Raw genomic sequence first — 25105 nt, 5'->3', positions numbered from 1 at the left:
TTCAATATGCTGAAACAAAGGTACTTAGAAAAACAGTTCTGAGGGAAAAGGAAAAATATTTAAAAACTTTAGTCTTCAAGAATTAATTGAGGAGAGTGCCAGAATAGCGACTAACTGCTGAACAATCATTGACAAGAAGACAATGGAACTCACCAAAAAAGATACCCCACGTCCAAGGACAAAGGAGAAGCCACAATGAGATGGTAGGAGGGGCGCAATCACGATAAAATCAAGTCCCATGACCCCTAGGTAGGTGACTCACAAACTGAAGAACACTTAAACAACAGAGGTCCACCCACTGGAGTGAAGGATCTGAGCCCCACGTCAGGCTTCCCAACCTGGGGGTCTGGCAACAGGAGGAGGAATTCCCAGAGAATCAGACTTTGAATGCTAGCAGGATTTGACTGCAGGACTTCAACAGGACTGGGGGACACAGAGACTCCACCCGTGGAGGGCACACACAAAGTAGTGTGCACATCGGGACCCAGGGGAAGGAGCAGTGACCCCATAGGAGACTGAACCAGACACATCTGCTAGTGTTGGAGGGTCTCCTGCAGAGGTCGGGGGTGGCTACGGCTCACCGTGAGGACAAGGACACTGGGAGCAGAAGTTCTGGGAAGTACTCCTTGGTGTGAGCTCTCCCAGAGTCCGCCATTAGCCCCACCAAAGAGCCAGGTAGGCTCCAGTGCTGGGTCGCCTCAGGCCAAACAACCAACAGGGAGGAATCCCAGCCCCAACCATCAGCAGACAAGCGGATTGAAGTTTTACTGAGCTCTGCCAACCAGAGCAACACCCAGCTCTACCCTCCACCAGTCCCTCCCATCAGGAAGCTTGCACAGACCTCTTAGATAGCCTCATCCACCAGAGGGTACACAGCAGAAGCAAGAAGAACTACAGTCCTGCACCCTGTGGAACAAAAACCACATTCACAGAGAGACAGAGAAGATGAAAAGGCAGAGAGCTATGTACCAGATGAAGGAACAAGATAAAACCCCAGAAAAACAACTAAATGAAGTGGAGATAGGAAACCTTCCATAAAAAAGAATTCAGAATAATGATAGTGAAGATGATCCAGAACCTTGGAAAAAGAATGGAGGCAAAGATGGAGAAGATGCAAGAAATGTTTAACAAAGACCTAGAAGAATTAAAGAACAAACACCTAGAAGAATTAAAGAACAAACAAACAGAGATGAACAATACAATAACTGAAATAAAAAATACACTAGAAAGAATCAATAGCAGAATAACTGAGGCAGAAGAACGGATAAGTGAGCTGGAAGACAGAATGGTGGAATTCACTGCAGTGGAACAGAATAAAGGAAGGAGAAAGAAAAGAAATGAAGACAGCCTAAGAGACCTCTGGGACAACATTAAACGCAACAACGTTCGCATTATAGGTGTCCCAGAAGGAGGAGAGAGAGAAAGGACCCAAGATAATATTTGAAGAGATTATAGTCAAAAACTTCCCTAACATGGGAAAGGAAATAGCCACCCAAGTCCAGGAAGCAGAGAGTCCCAGGCAGGATAAACCCAAGGAGAAACACACCAAGACACATAATTATCAAATTGACAAATTAAAGACAAAGAAAAATTATTAAAAGCAACAAGGGAAAAACGACAAATAACATACAAGGGAAGTCCTATAACATTAACAGCTGATTTCTCAGCAGAAACTCTACAAGCCAGAAGGAGTGGGATGATATATTTAAAGTGATGAAGGGGAAGAACTTGTAACTAAGATTACTCTACCTAGCAAGGATCTCATTCAGATTTGATGGAGAAACCAAAAGCTTTACAGACAAGCAAAAGCTAAGAGAACTCAGCACCACCAAACCAGCTCTATAACAAATGCTAAAGGAACTTTCCTAAGTAGGAAACACAAGAGAAGAAAAGGACCTACAAAAACAAACCCAAAACAATTAAGAAAATGGTAATAGGAACAAACATATCGAAAACTACCTTAAATGTGAATGGATTAAATGCTCCAACCAAAAGACGCAGTCTCGCTAAATGGATACAAAAACAAGACCCATGTATATGCTGTCTACAGAAGACCCACTTCAGACCTAGGGACACATACAGACTGAAAGTGAGGGGATGGAAAAAGATATTCTATGGAAATCAAAAGAAAGCTGGAGTAGCAATACTCGTATCAGATAAAATAGACTTTAAAATAAATAATGTGACAAGAGACAAAGAAGGACACTACATAATGATCAAGGGATCAATCCAAGAAGAGGATATAACAATTATAAATATATATGCACACAACATAGGAGCACCTCAATACATAAGGTAAATGCTAACAGCTATAAAAGAGGAAATCGACAGTAACACAATAATAGTGGGAGACTTCAACACCTCAGTTACACCAATGGACAGATCATCCAACCAGAAAATTAATAAGGAAACACAAGCTTTAAATGGCACAATAGACCAGATAGATTTAATTGATATTTATAGGACATTTCATCTGAAAAGAGCAGATTACACTTTCTTCTCAAGTGCACATGGAACATTTTCCAGGATAGATCATATCTTGGGTCACAAATCTAGCCTTGGTAAATTTAAGAAAACTGAAATCATATCAAGCATCTTTTCCAAACACAACACTATGAGATTAGAAATCAATTACAGGGAAAAAAACATAAAAAACACAAACACAGGAGGCTAAACAATACATTACTAAATAACCAAGAGATCACTGAAGAAATCAAAGAGGAAATCAAAAAATACCTAGAGACAAGTGAAAATGAAAACATGACGATCCAAAACCTATGGGATGCAGCAAAAGCAGTTCTAAGAGGAAAGTTTATAGCAATACAATCCTACCTCAAGAAACAAGAAAAATCTCAAATAAACAATCTAACCTTACACCTAAAGGAACTAGAGAAAGAAGAACAAACAAAACCCAAAGTTAGTAGAAGAAAAGAAAACATAAAGGTCAGAGCAGAAATAAATGAAATAGAAACAAAGAAAACAAGAGCAAATATCAGTGAAACCAAAAGCTGGTTCTTTGACAAGATAAACAAAATTGATAAACCTTTAGCCAGACTTACCAAGAAAAAGATGGACAGGACTCAAATCAATAGAATTAGAAATGAAAAAGAAGAAGCTACAACAGACACTGCAGAAATACAAAGGATCATAAGAGACTACTACAAGCAACTCTATGCCAATAAAATGGACAACCTGGAAGAAATGGACAAATTCTTAGAAAGGTGTAACTTTCCAAGACTGAACCAGGAAGAAATAGAAAATATGAACAGACCAATCACAAGTAGTGAAACTGAAACTGTGATTAAAAACAAAAGTCCAGGGTTTCCCTGGTGGTGCAGTGGTTGAGAGTCCACCTGCCGATGCAGGGGACACAGGTTTGTGCCCTGGGCCGGGAAGAACCCAAATGCCACAGAGCAGCTAGGCCCAAGAGCCATGGCCACTGAGCCTGTGCTCCACAACGGGAGAGGCCACAACAGTGAGAGGCCCGCGTACAGCAAAAAAAAAAAAAAAAAAAAAAGTCCAGGACCAGATGTCTTCACAGGTGAATTCTATCAAACATTTAGAACACCCATCCTTCTCAAACTCTTCCAAAAAATAGCAGAGGAAGGAACACTCTCAAACTCATTCTATGAGACCACCATCACCCTAATACTAAAACCAGACAGAGATACTACAAAAAAAGAAAATTACAGACCAATATCACTGATGAATATAGATGCAAAAATCCTCAACAAAATACTAGCAAACAGAATCCAACAACACATTAAGAGGATAATACACCATGATCAAGTGGGATTTATCCCAGGGATGCAAGGATTCTTCAATATATGCATATCATTCAGTGTGATAAACCATATTAACAAATTGAAGAATAAAAACCATATGATCATCTCAATAGATGCATAAAAAGCTTTTGACAGAATTCAAAACCCATTTATGATAAAAACCCTCCAGAAAGTGGGCATAGAGGTAACCTACCTCAATATAATAAAGACCATACATGACAAACCCACAGCAAACATCATTCTCAATGGTGAAAAACTGAAACCATTTCCTCTAAGATCAGGAACAAGACAAGGATGTCCACTCTTGCCACTCCTATGCAACATAGTTTTGGAAGAAACTATGTAAATAGTGCTGTCATGTAGTGCTTCTTCTTTGGAAGAAGAAAAAGAAATAAAAGGAATACAAACTGGAAAAGAAGAAGTAAAACTCACTGTTTGCAGATGACATGATACTATACATAGAGAATCCTAAAGATGCCACCAGAAAACTACTAGAGCTAATCAATGAATTTGGTAAAGTGGCAGGATACAAAATTAATGCACAGAAATCTCTTGCATTCCTATGCAGTAACAATGAAAGATCAGAAAGAGAAATTAAGGAAATGATCCCATTCACCATTGCAACAAAAAGAATAAAATACCTAAGAATAAACCTACTTAAGGAGATAAAAGATCTCTACTCAGAAAACTTTAAGACACTGATGAAAGAAATCAAGGATGACACAAACAGATGGAGAGACATACCATGTTCTTGGATTGGAAGAATCAATACTGTGAAAATGACTATACTACCCAAAGCAATCTACAGATTCAATGCAATCCCTATCAAATTACCAATGGCATTTTTTACAAAACGAGAACAAAAAACCTTAAAATTTGTATGGAGACACAAAAGACCCCGGATAGCCAAAGTAATCTTGAGGGAAAAAAATGGAGCTGGAGGAATCAGACTCCCTGGCTTCAGACTATACTACAAAGCTACAGTAATCAACACAGTATGGTACTGGCACAAAAAAGAAATATAGATCAGTGGAACAGGATAGAAAGCCCAGAGATAAACCCATTAGTTGACACCTATGGTCAACTAATCTATGACAAAGGAGGCAAGGATATACAATGGAGAAAAGACAGTCTCTTCAATAAGTGGTGCTAGAAAAACTGGACAGCTACATGTAAAAGAATGAAATTAGAACACTCCCTAGCACCATACACAAAAATAAACTCAAAATGGATTAAAGACCTAAAAGTAAGACCAGACACTCTAAAACTCTTAGAGGAAAACATAGGAAGAACACTCTTTGACATAAATCACAGCAAAATCTTTTTTGACCCACCTCCTAGAGAAATGAGATAGAAACAAAAATAAACAAATGGGACCTAATGAAACTTAAAAGCTTTTGCACAGCAATGGAAATTATAAACAAGATGAAAAGACAGCCCCGAGAATGGGAGAAAATATTTGCAAATGAATCAATGGACAAAGGATTAATCTCTAAAATATATAAACAGCTCATACAGCTCAATATTAAAATAAACAAACAACCCAATCAAAAAATGGGCAGAAGACCTAAATAGACATCTCTCCAAAGGAGACATACAGATGGCCAAGAGGCACATGAAAAGCTGCTCAACATCATTAATTATTAAAGAAATGCAAATCAAAGCTACAATGAGGTATCACCTCACACTGTTCAGAATGACCATCATCAAAAAATCTACAAACAGTAAATGCTGGAGAGGTTGTGGAGAAAAGGGAACCCTCTTGCAGTGTTGGTGGGAATGTGAATTGGTACAGCCACTATGGAGAACAGTATGGAGGTTCCTTAAATAACTAAAAATAGAATTACCATATGACCCAGCAATCCCACTATTGGGCATATACCCAGAGAAAACCATAATTCAAAAAGACACATGCACTCCAATGTTCATTGCAGCACTATTTGTAATAGCCAGGTCATGGAAGCAACCTAAGTGTCCATTGACAGACAAATGGATAAAGAAGATGTGGTACATATATGCAATGGAATATTACTCAGCCATAAAAAGAAATGAAATTGAGTCATTTGTAGAGATGTGGATGGACCCAGAGACTGTCATACTGAGTGAAGTAAGTCAGAAAGAGAAAAACAAATATCGTATATTAAAGCATATTTGTGGAATCTAGAAACATGGTACAGATGAACCGGTTTGCAAGGCAGAAATAGAGACACAAATGTAGAGAACAAACATACGAACACCAAGGGGGGAAAGCGGGGGCGGGTGGCGGTGGTCGGATGAACTGGGAGATTGAGATTGGCTTATATACACTGATATGTACAAAATAGATGACTAATAAGAGCAAATGATTTTTCCAAGTGTGCTCTAGCACACACGCACACACACACGCACATGTGCACGCACACACGCACACACTGGCTCCTGTTTGTAATCAGTTATATCCCACCTGGATCTTTTGTTATTAATCCCCCCCCAAAAAGAATTAATTGATAGTCATTATTCTAGTGATATGAGTATCCTCCCTATTTTTCTCCTGACCTTACGGGTGAGTCACAGAGAAGTTGGTACCTGCCCACCGTCACAGTCACCTGAGAGCATCCAGGCCCCAGACTCTGGGGTCACAGAGCCAGGGTACAACCGGGCAACTGATGATCCAGGGCAGCCTCCCAAGACGCCAAGCTGAGCACTTATGATTAACACACACGATATTCTCTGAAGGTCGTGTCTCTCTCCCTCACAACAGCCATAAACATCTGCGATCATGTTTTCCGTGTGTCACGCTTTTCCTGTGCACACAGCCACAGTCGTACCCCCAGCAACAAGCAGCAGTCACCACACTCGGGGCAGGGAGGAAGCACCTGTCGCCGACCACTCGTGCTCCCCTGCCCCGCCCCAAAGCCTGCGCTTCCAGAATCTACCTCCTCTAGTGGTCATGGGGGTGGGGGGGAGCTGGGGGGTGCTCGCTGGCATGCACTTTGGGTCTGGACCCCTCTGCCCTGCTTTGTCCTCTCAACTGCCTACACAGCTCCTAACAGGTGCTCAGACTTTGCTCTGTTAATGATGTACACACATAAATGGTGTGCACGCAGGTGCAGGTATGTACACATCTGTAACCACAAAGCACTTTTCCAAATGACATTTAATTTTACGTTCATAAAGTCCTGATCCCTTCAGGAAAAGCCTCAAGCCTGCGAAAAAGGCCAGCCTGGCACCACTTCTCCTGGCTGCCCTCCCCGGCAGGAAGGCAGTGAAACCTCTGGCGTTTCTAATGCCACAAATGCAGAAGCTGTTACTTGTCTACCTTGTCACACAAGCCATGACAGCCTGGATATATCACCAAGATGACAGGACTGGCACTGCCTGCGCCGAGGCCACACACCTTCCCCAAAGCACTGCTGCCGCCTCATGGGGTCCGAATGTCCCCAGGTTTACAGATGATGAGTAATTTTATACTCCTCGGCACATAACAAAAGCTTAAGATAATTGTAATGTGAAGAGTCAACTACTGAAGCCATTTGGTAAAGTATAATTATCTGAAGAGAAATCATTAAGGATAATATTCAGCAGGATAGAAACGAGAAGAGAATACGGTATATTTTACCATTAACAGTTATGCTGATTTGTTAAATTGATATCAAAATGCAGCTATCATAGGGCTTCCCTGGTGGCACAGTGGTTGAGAGTCCACCTGCCGATGCAGGGGACACGGGTTCATGCCCCGGTCTGGGAAGATCCCACATGCCGCGGAGCGGCTGGGCCCGTGAGCCATGGCCGCTGAGCCTGCGTGTCCGGAGCCTGTGCTCCGCAACGGGAGAGGCCACGACAGTGAGAGGCCCGCGTACCGAAAAAAAAAAAAAATGCAGCTATTATAAAAATATAAAGGCACAATTTTATTCAAACCCGAAATAGCTAATCAGGGCTTCCCTGATGGCACAGTGGTTAAGAATCCACCTGCCAATGCAGGGGACACGGGTTCGAGCCCTGGTCCAGGAAGATCCCACATGCTGCGGAGCAACTAAGCCCGTGCGCCACAACTACTGAGCCTGCGCTCTAGAGCTCGCGAGCAACAACTACTGAGCCCGCGTGCCACAACTACTGAAGCCCGCACGCCTAGAGCCCGTGCTCTGCAACAAGAGAAGCCACCGCAAGGAGAAGCCTGCGCACCGCAATGAAAAGCAGCCCCCGTTCGCCGCAACTAGAGAAAGCCCGCGCGCAGCAACAAAGACCCAACGCAGCCAAAAATAAATAAATAAATAAATAAATTTACAAAATAGCTAATCATAAATATAAATTCTCAGTACAAGAGCAAGAAACAGATCTTCCTCCCTCTTACAGCATGACATACCATTAATTCAGATAAATACTTATGATTCAACAGTGCGTATCAGCTGTTACGTACCAGGCATGTAATTTATTCACACAGTCTTGTGTCTCTTTCTGAAAGAAAGGGGAACTTCCCTCCTCACTCACAAGCAATCGTTGACTTAGACTGGTCCATATTTACACCTGAGGGTGGGATGAGGCCCATAAAACATACGGTCACCAGATACCCAGACAAAGGTGGGTTCTGAAAGCAGGAGAGAAGGGGTGTGACTGTGACTGGGAATAAGCAGGGCTGATGCAGGCTGGGACAGAGGCCAGGGATGGGGTCAATGTCCAGGGAGAGGCCCTGAGGCGGCCTCGAGGACACGAGCACATCGGACAAAGACCTGAGCTGGGTGGGCAGTGCTGCCGTTGTCTGACACGTAGACACAGGGAGAGAACGGGGTTTCAGGATTAAGATTAGGTGTAGGATCTTGGAAGTGTTAACTGAACAGCCAAGCAGGGCTCACCGAGGCACCGCGTTGGGCATCAGTGGGTTAACCAGAGGTGGGTGAGGCCAGCTGGAAACATAAAGCGAGAAAAGAACCTACAGAAGAAGGTCTGTACACCCCACTCTGAAAGGCAGAGCAGCGGACTAGGTCCCCAAAGAGCCGGAGACAGAAGGAAGAAAAGCAGAGGGTCGGGGAGGGAGGTGTGCCAGGTGAGCCGTCAGCAGCTCAAACCACTTAGAGGTGAAGCCAGAAGTGGGCAGCAGGTCTGGGGCCTGGGGACATGGCAGCCTGAGTGTCGAAGGGACAGAGGTGAAGATGGTCAGCTGGGGGCAGGGACCACAAAGGGACAGCTCCAGGGGCAACACACTCGGAGGGAAAGAGTCAGGGAGGTGGGATCAGCTCCCCTTCCACCTCCTGGACTCTGACTTAGCAAGGGAAGCTGGTTTCCCTGTAAAGACCCGACGGCCACCGCACTTAGTTTCTGAAAGTCGTGTCATGCAAAATGTGTGCGAACATTGTCAAATGCGACATTTATTGTCAATAGAAAGTGTTGTAATTCCTGATAGGAATAACTGGCAGCTATGTCACACTTTATAAATACAGATTATTCTCCTCAACGCTAGCTCAATGAACAAAAATGTCCTAATGTAGAATCTGGGTGCATTCATGTGGTTATATTCTTACTGATGCTAATTCATAAAATAGACAATAAAATATAGACCTGCTGAGAGCATTCACAGTCATTCTAGAAATGGAATTGGATTCTTACAATGATTTGTCATTCAAACTACTTCGATTAAAATATAAATAATTACAGTTACCTCTCTTTTCGTCAACGCTTAAATGCAATTACCACTCACTGCAAAGGGGAGGGGAGTCAGCCTTCAACTAAAATCAGCACGAAAAATAAAGTAGTATGAATGCTAATAACACCATGAGATTTACAATACTGAACCTTACCATTTATATGATCGTATTTATAATAGTACAATTCAGCGCCATAAGACAATGAGATTCATCCAAATTTCAAATGAATTTTGGTGCCTATCAAAACTAGAATTGGGGCTTCCCTGGTGGCGCAGTGGTTGAGAGTCCGCTTGCCGATGCAGGGGACACGGGTTCGTGCCCCGGTCCGGGAAGATCCCACATGCCGCGGAGTGGCTGGACCCGTGAGCCATGGCCGCTGAGCCTGCGCGTCCGGAGCCTGTACTCCGCAGCGGGAGAGGCCACAGCAGTGAGACGTCCGCGTACCGCAAAAAAAAAAAAAAAAAAAAAAAACTAGAATTGATGCCGAATGCCAACAGTTTAGAGTCAGATTTATTCACTCAGAATAATAAGTGTGACTGTAAATAACCTGCAGACAGCGCTGAGTGCAAAACGCAGAGACACAGCCGCTCTGGAAACTCTCACAGGAGAAGCAGGTCATCGCCGGTGCCAGGGCTCCACGGCAGGTCAGCTCGGTGCCCACACGTAACTGGCCTTCTCTAACTGTTTCCAACAGGGCCTGCTGAGCGGCCCGCTAAGCAAGCTAAGAGGCACATTCACTTTTTAAAAGTCCTACTTCTTTGCTTAATTAAAACATAGCTAGTTAACAATATTTATGGATGTAAAACTACGGCCTCCGTAGAAACCAGAAACTGTCTCACCAACAAGTTTAATTGAGAAATCACAACAGCATAATATTCGCCACACTTTTTTAACAGCCTTGAAGATGAAACACAAGAGAGGAAGGAGGTGAGGGCTGCGGGGAGGCCCGGAGGGTGGGCGTCCAGGGCGCGGAGCCTCTGCAGCTCGGCACAGAATGGGCGGGGACCTCAGTGGCCTGGGGGAAACTGACATCCAGTGTTCCCTGAAAACAAGCCCAAAGCTCTCCAAAGGTACAATCTGAATGACAACACGCAGTAACCAGCTGATACTAAGGAAAAGCACACGCCAGTCTAAACACAAATACTTTTTTCCATGAAATTCGCATGCACTTTTCCCCTAAAAGCACTTCTTTAACCTGCCTTGGTACACTGCAAAAAATACAGGTCGATTCTAATTAGCGAGTTTCTGAGGATGCTGGAATCAGGTCTGAAGTGACTCAGAACCCAGACCACAGGTTCTTCGGGTGAAGGGGAGGCAGGGGACACACGGTTTCCCGTCCCCGTCCCGCGTGCAGCGGCCACCCATCACCCGTGTCCACGTACCTCAGAGCGAGTGTCTGCTTGGAGAAGGACAGCGCGGGGGCCTGGGGTACAGAGACAGACCTCACGTGCCTGACGCCACCTGCTTCCTGTGGTGGCAGGCGAGCTGCTCTCATAATTCTGCAGCTGGGGTACCCGTTTGACAGAGAGGGAACCCGGCTGTAAACTCACCGACAAGAGCTCCCCTCCCTCCACCCAATGATAAAGCAGCTCAATGTCTCCGTCTGCCACTCAGTCCTTTGATGGAACTCACATCAGTGCTGCCCTCTTGTCACTCTTCTTAAGTGTGTCTCCTGGGACATCTAGGGACATGGCACTAAATTAAACTTGGATCTTGGAAACCGATCCAAGATAGGAAACCTATCTCCTGGTAAAATCAGGTAATTCCCCATCTTAAAATATGTGAATCTTGCTTATGACATCATAGACATCATCAGAAATTCTACACTTGAAATCAAAGATGAGTCAGCAAGGATGAGAAACACGTGACAAAAGCACAGAACAAACGGACATCCTTCCCCAGAGATTACCTGTTTCCTTTAGCTCCTGCGATAACTCACATCTCTAACTAGATGACGAAGTGGTGACACTACTAGATGCACTCTTTAAATGACCTGACATGCTCTCACCTTCCAGTCGCTAAGCTCACCGTGAGAACTCACATATATGACTGGCTCTCCCAGGCTTCCAGCCCCTGGACTGAAGCAGTGATGTTAATTAAAAACAGAAAATTGCATTCAGCACAAACCAGCAGCAGTGGTTGAACAGGAAAGCAGGACACCTTTACACACTGCACTGGCGGTTCTCCACCAGGGGTTTAACCACAGGGACACAGGAGACTCAGGGACACAGGTATATGAACTGGCTCAACTTAGGGAATACAAGTAACAGGGAACGGCTACCTAAAACGAAAGAGACAAGGAAGTTCCAATCCTGAGCAAGAGACATTCAAATGTGGCCAAATTCTCATGATTCAAACCAGCAGTCATAAAGAACATGGTTCCAGCCATGACTGTGAGCTATGAACTCTCCTGTTTTAAAAGACACATGTGTAGACAGAACAGTTAACAGGGGGCAAGAATCTGAGCCCTGCTGTAGGCTGTAGCACGCAGCATCCGAGCACACCTGATTACTTAGGACACCGGAGGGACCATTCCTGCTACTACGGGACCCATATTACTATTCCAACACTTGTCCTTTGGTGCTGACAGAACTTCCTGGCTGGAACACAATCATGGCTGGAACCTTGGCTGGAAAATGGCCCTAAACATCTTTGCACTATGGACCTCTGATGGCCATAAATTTTTCACTTGAATCCTTGGCATCTAGACAACCATGCAGATTTGCTGCTTTTCGTATCAGTAACGATCCATAACATCATTGAGTTTACATAGTTATTTAATCATTTCAGTTAAGAAGAACTTAGTGCTTCTAATTAGAAAAATGATGACATACAAGAAAGTCGTTTCAAACCCAGTATGAGGCACATAGGATGCATCTTATAATCAAGGTTCTTATTACAAATAAGCACTAATTACAGTCGCAGCAAATGGGGTATGGAGCCCCTTTCCGAGCCCTCAATTTAGTGTCTTAATGCAGTCAACATTTAGCACCCTGGAGAGTACTTATTTGAGAACCTGCAGTTGATATATTTTTTAAAAGCTTAAATTATTGCCAATAACTCGTCCACTGGGTCAATTACGCAGTGTGATCAACCCACTTGGCTCTTCCACTATAATTACAGTGGTTATAAACAGGACGGCTGCAAGAGCACCTCAAGCAGATGGGCAGCTCCTAACCAGATGGCACGGCTCCAAGACTCCAGGCAGCGACAGAACTCCCAGCCTCTCTTTCTTAAGCAGTTTACTTCCAATTACTCCAAGCACATCTTCCCGGTTTGATTTCCATCTGCAGTAGCTGGAAAACGACTCTGTGGCAAAGTACTTTACACAATCAGCGCGGAACTTTACATGAAATTTAATTTCAAGATTTTGTGGAAACACCCCAAAATTGTACAACTTGAAGGAAGAAGCAACTGTCTCTACATAAGGTTTTTTTTTTTTTTAAGAAAATCATACAGTCATTAGTACTACTGCCCTGGTTTAGAAGCATCCTGACACACAAGAATTTATAAAAGCCTTCAACCCATAGTCTCCGAAACATTTCTCGGTTATCCTGAAAAGGATTGCTAGACACACTCCGGTTTTCACTGTCGCTCCCGGGCTTAGGGAGTCTGTGAGGACAAACCCGAAGGGAGGCGGTTCCAGCCAGATTAGTCAATCAGTCGGGGAGCCTCGGCAGCGGTTCCTATACTGTTTCCAGAACACTCGGTTATGCTGGGGGTGGCGACGCGAAGGCTTGCAAGAACTTTTCGTTTTTGACTGAGCCACATTTCTGTTTTCCCCCAACAGTTAAGTTATTTAAAAGTAAGAGGGTGGAAGAGAGTCGTCTGGGGCAGGGATAAGAAGCGATGTCACACAGACACGCACGCACGAATCGGTATCACGGAAGTGGGCGTCCAGAGCTGAGCTGTCCCCTAAGTAGCAGGGCGCTCGGCCGGGCGGGGACCCCAGCACCGGGCAGAGGCCCCCCAAGACGGAGCTGAGCTCAGGAGGCCGCCCGCCGCGGCCCCTGAGGCCGGGAGCCGCTCGCAGGGAGACATGAGGGGCGAACCCCGAACCCCCAACACTGGAGAACCTGGTTCCCACGGGCCACGGAGCCGCTGCACCTTCACGACAGGGAAAGGCAGACCCTACAAGTTTCCGTCTGGGATGCTGGGCCGGGAGGACAGAGGGTCAGGGGATCTGCGCCCGCCCGCCCGCACGAGCCGCCCCGGGAGATGGGGATGGAGACGCAAGAGGGAAGGGGGCGCCGGGTGAGGAGGGGGCGGAGGATAAGGAGGGCGCGCGGAGGAGAGACAGGGGCGCTGGGAAGGGGAGGGCCTGGAGGGAGAAAGGGGTGCAGAGGAGAAGGGGGCGCAGGGAGAGGAGGGGCGCGCGCAGAAAAGACGGCCGGGAGGGCCGGCACTCACCCTCGCGGGCACTAGCAGGCGGCCGGGGCGCCCGCGGGGGGCAGCCGGGGGGAAGGGTCCCTCGGCGCTCATCGCCGCCCACTCGGCGGGACCAGCGCTATGGGCCGCGCGAGCTCAGCGCCGAGGCCCCGCGCGAGCCTCCTAGAGCCCCGCGGGCGCCACGTCCGCGCCCCTCTGCGCTCCGGCGCCGCTCGGGCTCGGCTCTGGCTCCGCGGGCAGCGGCGGGAGGAGCCGAGCGCCGCCCACCGCCCTGAGCACCGCCCACCGCCCTGAGCACCGCCCACCGCCCTGAGCACCGCCCACCGCCCTGAGCACCGCCCTCCGCCCTGAGCGCCGCCCACCGCCCGTGACCACCGCCTACCGCCCGTGAGCGCCGCCCACCGCCCTGAGCACCGCCCACCGCCCGTGACCACCGCCCACCGCCCTGAGCGCCGCCCACGCGACCCGCCGGGAGAAGAGGGGAGCGCGGCTGCAGAGGGGCGGGGACGTGTCCCGGGTTGCGGCTCTCCGGGGGAGAGCAGGAGAGGTGACAGCCTGTGGGGGCTGCCGCTCCCCCGGGCCGGGGTCGAGCGCTCCTCCCGCTCGGCGGCCCCTCCCCGCCCCTGCTCCCCGGTGGATCTGACTTGGGGCGTCCCCCCGTCCGCAGTCGGGTGCCTCCGGGCCTTCCCCACCCTCGGATGTTCGCAGGGCAGCTGCCTGCCGGGTCCCTGGGGACCCCTCCGCCGGGGTCTCCCCGTCACGTGGAGCTGGTGCTGGACCCTGGGGACTGTCCAGAAAAGGAAAGGACGCCTCTCGCGCCCGCGAGCCCCACCCGCGCCCCGGGCTGGCGGCTCGGCGGCGCCCGTGTCCTCCCTGCGGACCCGGGGACGCCCTGGGGCGCGGAGCTGGGCGCACCTCCCGGCAGTGGGGCAGCAGCCTGTCGGCGATTCCCTTGCTCTCTCAGGACAGTATCGGGCTGCGTAGACTCAAGTCATCTTCGTTCAAGCGTAAACGAAAGTTTGGCATAAATCAGGAAAACACCCCCACCCCCGAAGCTACCAACCTTTACAAAGGGCGTGGGTTTTCCTCCCTTTCCAAATCCCGCGTCTCCCGGTCGCGCAAACTCTCAGGGGCGCAGACGCGCGCGGTCTTTCATCTGCGGAAGCCCGTTCGCTGTCCTCTGAGGCGGGAAAGCGCCAAAGCCGAGGTGGCAGGACCGGCGTGACCCCGTCTCTGCGAGTGGAACGCCTGATGCATGGCGGACAAGTGGCGGTGGAACAGACAAGAGAGACGCTGCTCTTTCTGACGGCAAACTGGTTTTTTCGAGCTTTATCGCGAAATAATGGATGGATAACTGTGTAAATTTAAGGTGTACAAAGTGTTGACTTGATACACTTATACCGCCGTGTGATTACCACCGTCGGTTAGCTGACGTTCACCAGGTCACATAATTACCATTTCTTTTCAGAAGTGGGAAATACAGTCTTGATAACTATAATCACCATGCCATACATTAGACCCCCAGAATGTATTCATCTTATAGCTGAACAGTTTGTACCCTCTGATCAACGTCTTTGCAGCCCCCAGCTCCCCAGTCCCTGGTACCCACCCATCTACTCTGTTTCTCTGCGTTGGGCTTTCTTAGATTCCGTATTTAAGTGAGATCATACAGCATGTGTCTTCCTCTGACTTAACGGAATGCCCTCAAAGTCCATCCATGTGGTTGCAAAATGGCAAGATTTCCTCTTTCTGATGGCTGAATAATATTCATTATATGAACATATAATATACATACATATACACATAGGCACATATATATCACATATATATCTGATAGATATCACAATACATATACATACACACAGGCACACACACCCCACATCTTTATCCATTCATCCGTTGCTGGATACTTGGGTTGTTTCCATGTCTTGTCTATTGTGAATAATGTTGCAGTAAACATGGGAGTTCATAAATCTTTTCGATATCCTGTTTTCCTTTGGTTATACGCCCAGAAGTGGGATTGCTGGGTATAATAATAATTTTATTTATTTTTCGAGGTACTTCCATACTGCTTTCTCCATCTTCCTATGAGCAGAAAACTGGTGTGTGTTTTTGTTTTTTTAATTTATTTTTTTTTAACAGAGGTTTTTTAAAATTTATTTTATTTATTTATCTTTGGCTGCGTCAGGTCTTCGTTGCTGTGTGCGGGCTTTCTCTAGCTGCGGCGAGCAGGGCTACTCTTCATTGTGGTGCGCGGGCTTCTCATTGTGGTGGCCTCTCTTGTTGTGGAGCATGGGTTCTGGGTGTGCGGGCTTCAGTAGTTACAGGACCTGGGCTCAGTAGTTGTGGTTCGTGGGCTCTAGAGCGCAGGCTCAGTAGTTGTGGTGCACGGGCTTATTTGCTCTGTGGCATGTGGGATCTTCCCGGACCAGGGCTCCAACCCGTGTCCCCTGCATTGGCAGGTGGATTCTTAACCACTGTGCCACCGGGGAAGCTCTTTGTGTGTGTTTTTAAAACCATATTTGCTACAAAAGAAGTGTGTTTACATACGCCATAATTTCTCGATGTTGTCTAAACTAGAAATTCACTAAAGAGTAAAACAACTAATTATTTAAGAAAAAGAGCATCACATGATCATTACCATATTTCTATTTTTAAACCTGATATTAATATGAATTACAACTAAAACTCACAAGAACTACATTGTAGAGCAGCTATCACTTTTTCCCAGTCTTCAGATAATAAATTTTACTGCTAAATTAATATTGTTTTGGAAATTTGTTAATATTTGTGTGCTAAGGAGTTGAAGTGAGTACTATTTTTGAGACTTTTTTGGAAAAAATGACATTTCACATTAAAAAGGATGGTGTGATATAATCGACACTAATATGCTACTCAAAGAACAGGAAGGGAAGGAGGGAGGGAGGGAGGGAGGGAGGAGAAGAAGGAGAAAGGAGAGAAAGATTCCACAGCAGTGGAGGGGATTCCTGTAGGAAACCTCTCCCAGGGGAGCCATGGCTGTTGGGGGCCCTTGAGAATCGGCAGATCCTCGGAGGACTCAGAAACTGACCAGGGCTAGCACCAGGGTCCTGGGGCCTGTGCAACTGCAGGATAACGCAAGGGCTTTTAAGTCATGGTCCAAGAGTGGGTTTTAGGCAGGTGATCAGTGAATGCCTCTAACTATATGTAAATATGTATATCTTTTACCGCTTTTAATAGTCAATATTTGTTTCAATCATTGACACATTCAACAACAATTGATTGCTGACCGATGTCTAGATGCCTTAGTAGATATTGGGGATGTGATGAATGTAAGACCACCAGCTCCTCATGGAGCTCAGAGTCTAGTGGGTCACGGACATAAAATTACTGCCTCCCTTATTTGATGGATTACAGACATTTTATTACCCATGTAATAAAAATGTCCTTCCCAAATCAGGTTCTCAGCATACGTGTTAAGTATCTTTGAGAATGAATGAGTGAACTCAAAACTGATTATGTCACGTATCCTTACCTGAGTAAGAATATTTGGAGAAGATATTAAATATATCCAGTAGGCATTGTAATATTCAAATATGTACCTGAATTTTTAGAATGGTCTCCAAATAGAAATAAACCATGAATACATTTAGTTTTGACTCATAACCAAGTCCCAAATCTGATTTTCAGAGTTATATAAGTGTACAGAGGCTCTGAGGAGAGAATTCGTTTCTGAACACAAAGATACTTTGATTCTCATAGGCTTAAGAGAAATGAATAGAAATTTGAGCAACATGATATGATTCTCCTCAACTTTTGCTGTGACAGAAACAATGAGGCTAATTTCTCATTTAATACTTTCTTTTTCTTAATAAGTACATTAGAAATGTACAAAGTGTATGAATTTTGAAAAGTTTGAATTTCTGATTTATGTACTTTTTCTTGCAGAAAATTGCTTGCAATCTACAGTTTTTTTTCTTTATAAGAAAGTGCTTTAGTAAAACACCCACCTACAACCAAGAATATGGGATCCTTTTGTTTCATAATTTAATAAGATAATCATTTGTTTACCCCTTTCCTTATTTATTCAAAAATATGCACTGGGCTTGTGTTATGTATCAGGCTTGTGCTACACGGGACAAACACGATGGTAACAGAGACCACATGCTCTGGTCCAGTGTGCAGAATACAGCACCGGAAGCGTAAGCAGAAACAGTGGGAGCCAAGGGGTTTGGCATTAGTTGGCAAGTGAGTACGGGATGCCCGAGATTCTGTCCAGTCTCCTCAGTCTCCCCTCCCTCAACGCCATGGTCCTCACCGCCCACATCTGCCCTACCAGCCCCAGGAACCAACCACCTGCAGTCCCACTGTCAGTACCCCTCCCCCCAGCTCATTTCCTCTGCATGTCCCCTGTGTCTCACTCTACACCTACGGCCAAATAATCTGTTGGCAACCACTGACCCCTCCCTCAAAAATGACTTCAATTTCTTCCTTATTCCATTTAAATTATAAAATCCACCACTGTCATCAGTCTTTTACAAACATTCCTAATTTCCCCCAGTTTTTCTCGCTGTCATACTTGCCTCGTGAAACCACAAACCTGGTTAAGCCCAACTAACCACCTGTCCCTTACCTTTCCCCAAACACCTGAACCCCGTGAGGGAAAACCACAGAGCCCTAACGACTGGTCTGTTTCCATCCAGGACCACATCTCAAGCAGGCGCCCAGTCACTCCTGTGGTTCAGCCACCCCTCCCGGTGGGTTTGACTTCCAGGCTCTAAAACAACTTCCCTCCTTCCTCCCTCCCATATTCTCTCTCTCTCCCCCCCCCCGCCTCCCCCTTTCCCTCCACTTCCATTCACTCTGCTGCAGATATTCTCTCTAATTCAAAGAGAAACTAGAAACAATTAGATAGGAGCTACCTCATGTGTCTCCCACCCTATAATCAAATCCGCCCACCTTCTGTTCCCTCCACGGACACTTTCTGCTGGCCTTCTCAGGGGACCTGCCCTGCCTTATGGAAGATAGTCCGCTGCACCCCAACTGCTAAGGAACCTGTCACTTTCGCCTTTTCCTGCAGTACCCCTTCCTCCCCCCCCCCCATACCCCCTCCCTCATCCTCCGGAGGAATTGCCCATTTTCAGCTCCCTCACAAACCAGATTCTCAAAGAGCTTTAACTCCCCACCTCAGGCTCTCCTCCATCCTCTCCAGCTGGCTTTATCCACATGCCACCAGGAGTCAGCCTCCTTCAGGGCTCCAGTGACAGCCCCCCTCCACCCAGACATTCAGGTCAGCACAACAGGGTCCCCCACGGATCTGATCAAACTTGAGTGAATATCAACCTGAATAATCAATTAATGAAAAATGACGAAGTCTTTGTAGTTACTTGAAGGCCCAGTTACAAGGTGATCCTCAGAAAATGAAAACCAGAGTTCTTTTTCCTGGAAAGGGGCCAACAGTCAGGATTAACCTGGACAAAGGGAAACACACACTTTCAGTTCCATTGCTCCCAGGCCAGGTCCGTGGTGTTTCCCTGCTCATCTTTAGAGAAGAAGGTCTGGTCTCCGGGCCTTCAGAAGGCACGGTGGCAGAAGAGGTAGCGTCCATATCTGCGCACAGGACAGCTCTGTGCGCAGCCGTGCACTTACCCAGTCATTCCAGTAACTTTCAGTGCTGGTATCATAGTCCCAATCTGAGGAAAAAAACCAGGGCTTGAGAGGTTGATATGTAAGCTTTTGACTCAGCAATACCACACGTAAGAATGTATCATAGTACATGATAAAAGTAACTGCACACACACATGTAGATACAGGACTGCTCATTACAGCCTTACTAAAACAGAAAAATATCAGAACACCATCTTTATACATAAAATGTCATCCGTACACATTTTTTATGAAGCTGTTACCAAGAATGAGGTATATTTACATTTATGTCTAGTAGACAAAGTCTACAATACGTTAAGAGAAAACAAAGTTATAAAATGTATATATTGAATAATACACTTTATGAAAAAATGGAGTACCATTTATGTAATAGAGAACGCATTAAGTAAGGTGTGCTCTGGGACAGGTTCAGGAGAACCCCAAGTCCTCCGGGCGTGGAGAGGCGTGTTGGCAGCCTGGCCCCAGTCAGGGTACCAGCGCCTGAGAAGGTGGTGTGTGTACACGTGTTAGCATCTGTACTTCCATAGACGTGAGGATGGTGGCTGCCTTGGAAATATATGGGATTATGAAGAATACTTTTATTTCATTCTTCATAAAATTTGTAGTTTTCACTTTTCAAAGAGAAAAGCTAGTACCTGTATATCAATACAGTTCTATATGCTATCGGTACCATATAGCTTTATATGTAGTACACATACGGTAAATACTACATGATAAACACTACCAGAAATAAGTTGTTTCCTTTGGAAAAAATACATGTGAATTTATATTCAACTGAACTCTACAGCAAGTTTCCAAACATGATTTAGTACGCATACTGTTTCATCGGAGACTATTACTTACAATTCCTTATGAAATTTTATGTAAAATACAGACTTTTATTTCAAGTCATTCATTTTCTTTGACTTTCATTGACTTTCATCAGTATTTTGTAAGTCTCTATACACACACACACACATATATATATATAAAATATGGGAAAAGTGGCAAGTATTTAACACATCATGAATGTTTTTGCATAGAGAGTGAATATCAATTGGGATTTTCTCCAAACACAAAGATTTTGGAGCATGTCGGGAACCTCTGAACTCTCTCATCCATGGTGAGTGGCTACAAGATATTGACAAGCTTTGATTCCCCTGTGAACCTCCGAAGGTTAATTGACCCATAGATCCACCCAACTGAATAAATACTCTTGAGACTATTTATACAAATCACCACCACAGAAGTAACTCCCACCTCAGAAGTGGCCCAGTCGTGATGCTTATTCCCCACCTAGTCCTGGAGCTGGTCCCTCACTTTCCACTTCCCTGGTGAGGTGACCTGGGAAGAAGGATGCAGGTAAGTTGCAGAGGTCATCTGGTCTGAGGGCAGGGAGGGAGTCACACCCAGTAGTCACATTTGGAGCCCCGGCTCTGAAACCCCTCAATATTGACCCTGGAGGACACACATTTTTAAACACCAGATTGTGAGGTTTAAAAGAGACAATTCCCTTTCTCTTTTAAAAATGACAGTGAGAGTAGATTTATTTTTGTTTTAAAAGTCCTTTTGATAAAAATAAAATAATATTTTTTTAAAATGTACACCAAATATACCAAATGCAAATACTCAGTTGTTTTGCTCTCCCATTAAATTTTTAACATATTTTTTTCGTTTTTTTTGAAGTATAGTTGACATACTATACTTCATTGATATTATAGTAGTTTCAGATGCACAACAAAGAGATTTGACATTTATTTACATCACAAACCTGTCACCACAATGTTTAGTAACCATACGTCACCTTATAAAGTTATTAGAATATAATTGACTATATTCCCTGTTCTGTGTATTACGTCTCCATGACTTATTTATTTTATAACTGGAAGTTTATCCTTCTTAATTCCTTTCACCTACTTCACTTATTCCCCCACCCCACCCCCTCTGACAACCATCTGTTTGTTCTCTGTGTCTATGAGTCTTTTCTCATTTTGTATTGTTTGTTCATTTGTTTTGCTTTGGGCTTTTCTTTTAGATTCCACATATAAATGAGAACACAACATATTTGTCTTCCTCTGTCTGACTTATTTCCCTAAGCATAGTACTCTTTATATCCATCCATCCTGTCACAGATGGTGAGATTTCATTCTTCATTCTTTTTTATGGCTGAGTAATATTCCATTATTAATAGTCTGGCATATATAAATATATATATATATATTTCACATCTTCTTTATCCATTCTTTTGTTGATGGGCACTTAGGTTGCTTCCATATCTTGCCTATTGTAAATAATGCTGTAATGAACACTGGGGTGTGGATATCTCTTAGAATTAGAGTTTTCATTTTCTTCAGGAAAATACCCAGAAGTGGAATTGCTGGATCCTATAGCAGTTCTATTTTTAATTTTTTGAGGAACCTCCATATTGTTTTCAACAGTGGCTGTACCATTTACATACTCACTGACAACGCACAAAAGTTTCCTTTTCTCCACATTCAATCCTGAGAGATTTACCAGCCTTTATTTACTGACATGTACATCACTATTTCTTTATTATTTTATTTCTACGATTATAATTTTCCTCTAATCTACGTATAGTTCTGTTTCAGTGGGATTTCTAAAAGGATGGGAAATGTGTGAATGATCAACCTGTCATATTCTAGCATTGTTTTTATTGCTTAGGATTTAGGTTGACAGGATTGAGCTGGTAATAGACAACTCCTCTTAAATAATCGACATTGGTTTGTTGAGGGACTTTCTTTATATCACAATAATTCCTCTTCTTTTATCTCCATGCCCATCCCCTATCTTACATGCATATTTATTTATATATGTATTTCTTTGGAAATATGTAGTGGGGTGTGTGTGTGTGTGTGTGTGTGGTATTTTGCTGTAGAAATCATTCTATTTCTAACATTCTCCACCTTACTATGTTTTTAGAACTATTTTTTTTAAACCTAGTAAAATTTTATTTTATTTTTCATTGGAGTATAGTTGCTTTGCAATGTTGTGTTAGTTTCTGCTGTACAGCACAGTGAATCAGCTCTATGTATATCCCCTCCTTTTTGGATTTCTTTCCCATTTAGTTCACTGCAGAGCATTGAGTAGAGTTCCCTGTGCTACACAGTAGGTCCTCATTAGTTATCTATTTTATACATAGTATCAATAGTGTATATATGTCAATCCCAGTCTCCCAGTTCATCCCACCCCCCTTCCCCCCTTTGTATCCATGCATTTGTTCTCTACATCTGTGTCTATTTCTGCTTTGCAAATAAGTTCATCTATACCATTTTCTAGATTCCACATATATGCAATAATGTACGATATTTGTTTTTCTCTTTCTGGTTTACTTCACTCTGTATGGCAGTCTCTAGATCCATCCACGTCTCTGCAATGGCACAATTTCATTTCTTTTTATGGCTGAGTAATATTCTGTTATATATATGTACCACATCTTCTTTATCCATTCCTCTGTTGATGGACATTTAGGTCGTTTCCATGACCTGGTTATTGTAAATAGTGCAGCAATGAACATTGGGGTGCATGTGTCTTTTTGAATTATGGTTTTCTCCAGGTATATGCCCAGTAGTGGGATTGCTGGGTCGTATGCTAGTTCTATTTTTAGTTTTTTAAGGAACCTCCATACTGTTCTACATAGTGGCTGTATCAAGCTACATTCCCACCAACAGTGCAAGAGGGGTCCCTTTTCTCCACACCCTCTCCGGCATCTGTTGTTTGTAGATTTTCAGATGATGGCCATTCGAACTGGTGCGAGGTGATACCTCATTGCAGTTTCGATTTGCATTTCTCTAATGATTAATGATGCTGAGCAGCTTTTCGTGTGCCTCTTGGCCACCTGTGTGTCTTCTTTGGAGAAACGTCTGTTTAGGTTTTCTGCCCATTTTTGATTTTGGGTTTTTTTTTTTATATTGAGCTGCTTTAATATGACACATAAACAATGCGTTATCTCAAGTACTTCATACAATTCCACTAGTTTACTTGTCTATTTGCCAGATAAATAAAGGGTAAATCTTTAGTTTACGTATGAATTTTGCTTCCGTAGCAACATTGTGATTAAAATCCCTTTCACGTTTTCTCCTTGTGGATGCCTGAGGAGCGTCTTTGAAACACGTAAGTCACTTAGTATTAACAAATTACACAGAAAATCCGGTACATTAAAAAAAATCCAAACCCAGCCTTCAAATCTGTCTCATAAACAATCGCTTTGCTTTTGCCCAGCGATCTTTCTGCCTGTTGCTTACTACACTCCAGAATTTCAGATACTGGGAACTTTGATTGTAAAATGAGTCAAGGCAGCAAGTAAAGAACAATGGAAGACTCGTTGCAAATTTATTTCTAAAGAAGGAGGACATGAATTTTGAATGTTGAGAGGTATTTACAGATTTTGTGAAAAGGCTTCAGAACATGGAAGCTTAACTCCTTTTCTTAAGTGGTCAATGATTTGAATTAAAAAAGTGGAGCCCGAAATGTTGCACTGGTCTTTCAAAACTCTGCAGGGTGTTTGGTGTGATGCGTGATAGTGGTGTGCTGGGCAGGACAGAAATTGTTGCTGCACGGACCTAATGTCACCACCCCCCCCCCCCAGAATACCTTCAGTGGTAACAATAATTGATTTTAGGGTCAACTAAGGTTCTCCTGAGCTTTCTATACAATGGGCCAGAAGCTAAGTGTCGTCTGTGGATAAGCTCACGGTATTTTCTCTGGAGCCCTGTGAGCTCAATGCCAGTCTCATCCCATTTTACAGACGAGGGGTGGAGGCCTGTTTTGACCCAGGGCTGGCGAGCAGGGACCTGCGGTTGGAGCACAGCGTGTGGCCTTAGCACGGAGCCCTACGTGCTGTCTGTGCGCGTAACGAATCGACGTACTTTATTCCTTGAACTTCGATTTCAAAGCCAAAATCCTAACGCCTACTTTGGAGAGGTGCTATAATAACTAACTTGTAAAACGTCTGGTGTCATCCGGAATATAAAAGGAGCTCAATAAGTTTACTCACCATAATTATTACAAATTTCATCAATTGCTGTGACAGCTAGTCGTATTGTAGACATAATAGCTGCCACCACAGATAGGCTGGGAGTCCTGACCTGACTCAGAAGCGTCACATCCTCTCCCCTTAAACACAGATGACTTCTCCCTCAGAAAGTGTGCTGCAACGCCAAAAAGAAATCAATCTACAGTGTTGCCCACAATCCTTTGCTTTTAACGGGCTCTTCATTTCATTACGTATTATGATAATTCTGCTAACTCGCCCTTCAGTAAACTATAATGTGAAAACTCAATGGGAGAAAGTATTGTTTGCTTTAGCAAAAATTAGCCTCTGGCATACAACCAGACGCAAAAAACTATCTATTCGGCATGAGATTTGCAAACAAGTTTTCCTAATAGTAATTCTCAGACTCTGTATTAGAGCCCCTTCTACTTTATTGAAAGTAATTCTGATCTGCTGTGAGTATAACTCCTACTTAGTTATGGCTGGAGCTCACAAAGGCAGCCTGTTCCGTTAGAGTTGATAAGCTTATAAGCAGAACACCAACCCCCGTAGGGTTTTGTTAATTTGGAGATCTTTAACGTTCTTTAATTGCCTGATAATATTTTTTGAACTGATTTTAAGAATTGCCTTTTAAAAAATCATTTTTTCCCCATTTCCTTGGTTAAGATGGTGGAAAA

At 44.4% G+C, this 25105-nt stretch overlaps 1 protein-coding gene across 1 annotated transcript in view; it reads right to left on the bottom strand.

Moving 5' to 3' along the window:
* SNTG2 (syntrophin gamma 2) overlaps window positions 1-13906 on the bottom strand; it is a 208099-nt gene extending 194193 nt beyond the window's left edge. Inside the window, exon 1 of the mRNA XM_032652007.1 lies at window positions 13814-13906. Coding sequence (XP_032507898.1) covers window positions 13814-13885 — 72 coding nt within the window. The 5' untranslated portion in view covers window positions 13886-13906. The remainder of the gene's footprint in view (window positions 1-13813) is intronic.
* Window positions 13907-25105: the final 11199 nt, after the last annotated feature.

Source organism: Phocoena sinus, chromosome 13, assembly GCF_008692025.1.
Source record: "Phocoena sinus isolate mPhoSin1 chromosome 13, mPhoSin1.pri, whole genome shotgun sequence".
Classification (NCBI taxonomy): Eukaryota; Metazoa; Chordata; class Mammalia; order Artiodactyla; family Phocoenidae; genus Phocoena; species Phocoena sinus.
This window is presented reverse-complemented; position numbering and strand designations above follow the sequence as displayed.